Source organism: Epinephelus fuscoguttatus, linkage group LG15 (genome assembly GCF_011397635.1).
Source record: "Epinephelus fuscoguttatus linkage group LG15, E.fuscoguttatus.final_Chr_v1".
NCBI classification, from domain to species: domain Eukaryota; kingdom Metazoa; phylum Chordata; class Actinopteri; order Perciformes; family Serranidae; genus Epinephelus; species Epinephelus fuscoguttatus.
Window position 1 is genome coordinate 10,309,372 of NC_064766.1, and position 6,775 is coordinate 10,316,146.

General features: G+C 40.1%; 1 protein-coding gene across 1 annotated transcript; it reads left to right on the forward strand.

Annotated features, from left to right (window-relative positions):
• Nucleotides 1-283: 283 nt before the first annotated feature.
• cbln12 (cerebellin 12) lies at nt 284-4,794 on the forward strand. Its single transcript, XM_049597358.1, has 4 exons — nt 284-1,418; nt 2,225-2,922; nt 3,826-3,945; nt 4,034-4,794. The coding sequence occupies exons 2-4, from the start codon at nt 2,641-2,643 to the stop codon at nt 4,229-4,231; spliced, it is 600 nt and encodes a 199-aa protein (XP_049453315.1). The 5' UTR covers nt 284-1,418; nt 2,225-2,640; the 3' UTR covers nt 4,232-4,794.
• Nucleotides 4,795-6,775: the final 1,981 nt, after the last annotated feature.

Below are 6,775 nucleotides of genomic sequence, written 5' to 3' on the forward strand. Positions count from 1 at the left end.
ACCGCAGGAAGACCCGCCTCACGTACCAAATGACTGGCAACCGAGTTGCTGTTGCCGTGGACTACGGCGCAGGCACCATCACCTTTTCTGAATTGGGACCATCAAACAATCTGACCCACCTCCACACTTTCACCACCACGTTCACTGAGCCGGTTTGCCTGGGCTTTGGACTCTACAAAGCTGAGCTCAACAGTCATATTACTATCATCAAAGTCTGAGGTGGAGAAAATCCCACCGACGGGCACCATGCTGGTTTAACTTTGACAAAGTCATGCAAAGACAAAGGGGTGTTGGTTTACTTCCTCACCTCTGGAGCCACACAACATGGAACTTTGAGCAACTCTGATGTTTCTCTCCCCTCAGATATCAGCCTCAGGTCATCTGTCCTCATTAAAGAGACAAAACCATACTTTATAAAACTGTGATCAACTGATATCCACATGGAAGTATCACAGATAACTGAAAATGGAGCGTTCAGTGAGTGAACATGAAGGGATCCTATGGTGGGACAGCAAATGAAGAGGTTCCTTTTAAGAGGGGCAAAAAATAGTCCTTGGTGACAAAATTGCACTGTTAATATGTGTTTTTCATTCCCCTGAAATCATACTGTAGATGACTGATTTTAAGATATTACAATTATGTTAAAGAAGGTTGTAAATGTTGTTTTGATGTCAGAAATAATTTTGTCAGATGTTTTTGAAACTAGACATTAACTCATCCCATCCTTTGTTAAGCATCTCTGATGGTCTGCCCCTGTTTGACTGAAAGCTGAATTTTGTAAAAACATATTCATGTGTGTATTAGTTGTATCTTTATCAGGTTGGTTTATGTAGTCATACACTCAAAAAAACACTAAAATATTGTCCCCACAGAGAAACTGATGCTGTATCGTGTGAATCCAGTCTGATTAGTCTGATCTTTTTTGATAGGAGCTACCTTGCTTTATAAAGCATTGGTGGAGTTTCCCATGAAGGTGCATTTGATCCTTTTTAAACTCAGCTTGAAGACACAAAAAGGAATGACTGATTTGATTGGGTATTAAAGAAAAAAGGGAAAACAACTGCCACTCACTCGCTAACTTTGCTCTTTGAAGCAGCTCAGATACCCAATTATTTTCCCATTTTCTTTATTTCAGTATAAAGGTGAGTGGGTGGATGGTACATAGAGGGTGAGAAAGAAGCAGAAGGAAAGGGGGGTGGCACAGAGAGAGAGAGCGGGAGAGGGAAAAGCGAGAGAGAGAGAAAGATCAGAGCATACTCTGGCTTGGCTACGATCAGACTGACTACCTTGCTGTGAAATAATGTGATAGGGTAGCAAGAGAACGGGGATTTATTTTTGACCACACAACAGTACTCCAACCGTGAGGAAGCAATTGTTTTCACCTGATATGGAATACAAGATTGTTCAGAAGGAAACAGGTGATCATCAGTTTTTTTTATTGACTTAAAATGCTAGGATTGTACTGTACATTGAAAATAGGGTGATTTTAGAGCACTTGTTTTAAGAAGAATAGTTGGTTTGCAATAGTGTGAATCCTTCTCCAACCAGAAAGCAGCTGTATTTGTGTGCAATTAAATAAGTTTCATCAAAGCTAAGAAAAGGATGTTTTCACACACGCTGTTGCTCATCTCAGTCAGAGATATGTGAATGGTGTCTTAAGATGTACTGTTCCAAACCTACTGGCATCACATGAGGTCAAAAATGACTCTAATCCCCAATTAAACATTTAATTTTTATGAGTTAAACACAGAAAGGCTGTTAAACATGGAGAGAAAATAAAAGAAAAATGCAGAAAGCAAAGGTGACATTTTTTTATGTATAGCTACTAATATTTGTGTCCGTAAGTGTGAAACAAAAGCACAAGTGAGAGAGTGTATGTGTGTGTGTATGTGTTTGTGTGAGGGAATTCGTGTCGAGCAACGTTGGGAGGGAGGGGGGTAAGTGTAGGAGACAGATGGTCACTCAGTGGAGTTGTTCCCCCACACCCTCTCTCTTTCTCACTCCCTTCTGGGTCCTACATCCTTTCCCTGTCACCTCTCCAGAATCTTACCTCATCTGTTTTTTTGTTTCCTCACCTCTCATCAGCATCTTTTATCACCCCATCCTTCCCTCCATCTGCATCAGCTATAGTCTAAACTCGGATCTTCGCACACTTCACTGCACCTTGTCTTTGAAAACCTTTCTTCCCTTTTGCCAGCTAACTTCTCCTCTGCCTTCTTGTCAGGTTTTTTGCTGAAGAAATCAACTTGAAAATACCAAGGGATTTTTTTTTTTTTGTGATTGTCATTCTGGCCCCTGCTGACACAGCACGTAGGACACTGAAGAGATTTGGGATTTGTGGGGGCAAACAAGAAAAATACAAACAGAAAGGGAATGATTGACAGCTATGGCCAATGAAGAATTCTGAATATTTTCTGAATATTATCCCATCTGCTGGTTCTTTCGCTGCCTGGGTGCATATTAATATCCTTCAGCTGGTACCAACCAAAACTACATAGAGGTTAATAAAGTTTGAAACATTTTCACAAAGACCATTTGTTTCTCTGTAGCATGTTTGTTTACATTTCAAGTTGTCCAAAGTGACACTTCTCTACATCAAAATCAATCAGAGATAATCAACTAAACATCCCAGGTTCAGTCATGCACCCCAGGTTTGTCACCGTCGACCTCTCCATACTGTTGGGTGTGCTCCTGTTGTGGGGGCTTGTGGAGTCTCAGGGCCAGAATGACACAGAGCCTATCATCCTTGAGGGGAAATGTTTGGTCGTGTGTGACTCCACTCCTTCATCCGAGCCTGCTGGTAACGCCCTGGGCATGTCGGTCCGCTCTGGCTCTGGACGGGTGGCCTTTTCTGCCAGCCGCCAGACCAACCACGAGCCCACGGACATGAGCAACCGCACCATGATCATCTACTTTGATAATGTAAGTATGCTTATGTGTCTTTGAAGGAAATACGCCCTTTTCCAAAATTCATACACATTACTCCTATGGTTTAACAGTCCAAAAATATTGGTAAACATGAACAACTCTCTCCCACATCTAAATACTGGAATGCTAAAACTCAAATTTGTGAGGTCATCAAGAATAAAGTCCGAAGCTGCTCCATAGACAGAGAACGGTGAGAGGTGTTCTAGATGACACAGAGAGCACCCAGGGGAATGATCTGAGTATATGGGTACATTTTCTGCTTCACAACTGAGAACACTACAAAATAATAAAGCTAATTTGGGTATAAAAAAGAAAATAAACTTTCTGTAGGTCCACAAAATTACTTTTCGTTTATCGTCTATGGAGCAGCTCCAGACTTTATACTTGATGACATCACAAGTTTGAGGCATGCTTTTCCGGTTTATCTGGCTTTGAGAGAGAGTAGCTCATGTTCACAAAAATTGATTGAACTTCCCTAGGCAATGGAAATACCATACTGGAGATCCCTAATTTAGGTGGTGTTCTCCTTTAAGTTACAGTAAATAGTTTTGAAGTTCAAATAAAACCTGTAAGGATATTTTTACAGTGTTATTATAAAATAAAGTTGATAAGTTTTCCCCTCCTGAAAGCTGTATTCCAGTATTTTGTAGTCAGTCTTCTGCCAATGAGATGCATATAGAATTAGAATTCTGACAGCGAGGAAAAATGCTAATAAGGTAAACACTGAACTTTTAGACTCACAGTGTAGTCGTGCCGCATTTTCATGGAAGTTATGTGCTTTTTTTGGAAATGTCATAAAGATGACTCAGTACTTTGGATCTGAGCTCAGACTGCATGGACAAAAAGAATGACCCAAGTGCTGTACTCCTTTTTCTCCCTCCCTTGGTGTTGCATCAGATTTTGGTGAATGTTGGCACTCATTTTGACCAAGAAAGCAGTGTCTTCCTGGCGCCAAGAAGAGGCGTGTATAGCTTCAACTTCCATGTTGTAAAGGCCTACAATAGACAAACTATTCAGGTACCACACCTCAGTTATGACACTAATAGTTTTTTTTTTGCAGTCGAGTGACTTGCATTCTCTAATCCCTTTGTTTGCTCTCTCTTAGGTCAGCTTGATGTTGAACGGCTGGCCAATGATTTCAGCTTTTGCTGGGGACCAGGATGTGACCAGGGAAGCTGCAACAAACGCCGGCCTGGTGATAATGGAGAAGGGGGACAAGGCCTACCTCAGACTGGAGAGAGGCAACCTGATGGGAGGCTGGAAGTACTCCACCTTCTCTGGGTTCTTGGTCTTCCCCCTGTGACTAAGGTGGTTGAGGTGTTGGAAGCGTGATAGGAGAATTGGTTAGAGCAGTAGTGAGAATGAGGTGGAGAAAAATTAAAGTTGTTGGAAAGGAAAGGAACTGTAACTCTTTAAACAGTGCACTGAGGGATGTGATTTATGCAAAAATGAGATGAAGATTGTGCAGATCAAAAATCATTCTGACTCAAGACCAAAAAACAGGAGTGGAAAAACATACAGTAAAAATGATTTACCTGTGGATTTAATTTGCTCTGTTTCTGTGAATAAATATTTGTTTGGTTTGTATAAGAGATACTTTAAATGTGACAAAATTATGAAGTAGCCATGTGCAATGTGGGCTTCTGTGCAAAGATTTTTTTTTTTCATTCTAAGTGTTGGAAACATTGCTGTGCTCCACATGGCACCCTGTCTAGCTAACAGACTTGCCAAACTTGCCCTTTACTCTGCAGTGTCGTATGACTGATGCTCCTCTATATGCCTGTTAATCTCCTGCAACAAATGTTTATTTACACAGAAATTTCTATTGAGGAGAAAATATTGAAATTAAATAAAGTTGGCTCAGTATTTAAGGCTTTTATGTGTGCATTGTCAAATATTTCTCTCCACAAACATTCTCAGACACATTATTTTATGAGTCAATGCTAGACGAACATACAGAAATAATTGAGTTGATAGTGTAATATTCCAGGGACGTGACGCAAAACAATATTTCTCCCTCCTCTTGTGGTCTGCGTACCCAGTGCCACAGCAGCTGTTTGTAAATATAGCTCCCACCAGCAGAGTTAGCGTTGGCGTGGACCAAGCAGACCAGCATGGGGCAGAGTGTAAGTGTGGTGAATAGCGGATACTCCTCGCCGGGCCGCAGACAGATGGAGGCCTTGGCAAGCAAGCAGGCTCTTCTCTACAGGGCTGCCATGGATGAAGTGTGGTGTACTGTCACATGTTGTCACTTACGCTTCCCTGGTTTATAACCATCTCTCTCTTTCTCCATCTCTGTCTGTCGCCCTTGTATCAGACTCACACTTGACCTTTGTTCCTGTTCAGAAAATTAAGGCCTTTCCCAAAATTTTTGATTTTTCGACTAGGTAATTTCAAAGCTCATACATCTTTGTAACATTTAAGTTGAGGAGAACAGAAATAGTAAATATGATATAAAAATCAAAGCTAGATTACCAGCCATGCAAGACTGACAAATTGTTCTGGGACCCCAGACCCAGACCTGCAAAAGCTGCAGGACCCTGTGCAACAATTAGTTTGTAGTTATGTCATTAATATTCAATATATCAATATTATTACCTGATCTTGTGGCGCTGTTCCTAAGAGAGGTCCTGTATCAAATCTAGTTGTGACTTTATTATTTCATCTTATTTTTTGCCTACGTAGTGCATATTATTAAATGCATAAATTCATTTAATGTAGGAGCTAATTTCTGCCCAGGTACCCCCTAGCTTGATAACCTGGTCATCCTTTAAATAAAAAATGACAGGCTAGGTTAAGATAGCAAGTGCCACCTATATAAAAACAAAAATGGGAGAGAGAAACTAACTGCTGTATCCCAGAAGAAGTTTAGATGGAATATTGTGAATTTCAGTGGAAGATATCATGTTAGACTGTTTGGAGAGCGTTTGGCTGGAAGAGTCTTAGTAGATATTTTATTACACCTGCTCAGAGGTGTCACCACTCAGGTGTCACCACCCAACTGCAAGAGGAATTGTGGCTCCCAGAGGGCCACCTATTTTGACCCTGTCCAAAAGTAAATGCTTTTTGGAGTGAGATTTATAGAGAATTAGTGACTATATTTAGAATGACAATTATATTTAAGTGGGATGAACTACATTTTGGACTTTACTTTCAGCACCTACAAATATTAAAACAAAATATTTATTTGGATACTGGGTGTTGCTGCTAGAAAAACAATTACAGAGAAATTGCTTCAGCCAGATGCCCCATCCATAGACAACTGGTATGATATCATTTATGAAATCTTTGTAATGGAAAGACTCACCTTTTCAATGAGGCTTCAGGAGATTAAATTTAAAGACATCTGGAAGAAGTGGATAATTTATATTTCCCAAAAATACCCTTCTTTTATTTAAATTTTGTGAACCACTATTTGAAATAGTGGTTCACTGTGTAAAACTACCTCACTAAAGACGAATATGTGACTGTTATTAAGTGAAACCACATAAAGGGGAAAAAAGCCAAATAAAATAAAATAAAATAAAATAAAATAAAATAAAGGAGCCAAAACGGCTAATAATCATATTTCAGTGCGCGGTCAGTAGAGGGCGCCAAAACCCCAATCACACATAGCTGTATCACTAATGGAAGCACACAAATCATCACATCGGTGCCTAAAAGAAAGCTGTGGTTGATACCTCAGAATATAACAGTTATGAATAAAGATCCATCGATGTGCTCTCGGGGTCTGGATGTATATTTTATTAAGTAATAAAGAAATATCACAGGATGAGGATAATTCCAATGAGGAAGATAATGTAATAAAACCCTGAAAAAACCTGACTGTGTCATTTACAAACGGGCC

Excerpts from the sequence above, each read along its gene's own strand:
- cbln12 (XM_049597358.1), top strand. The coding sequence starts at position 2,641 with ATGCACCCCAGGTTTGTCACCGTCGACCTCTCCATACTGTTGGGTGTG. Across the intron at positions 2,923-3,825 it reads TGATCATCTACTTTGATAAT|ATTTTGGTGAATGTTGGCAC; the intron begins GTAAGTATGCTT and ends GTGTTGCATCAG. Across the intron at positions 3,946-4,033 it reads ACAATAGACAAACTATTCAG|GTCAGCTTGATGTTGAACGG; the intron begins GTACCACACCTC and ends GCTCTCTCTTAG.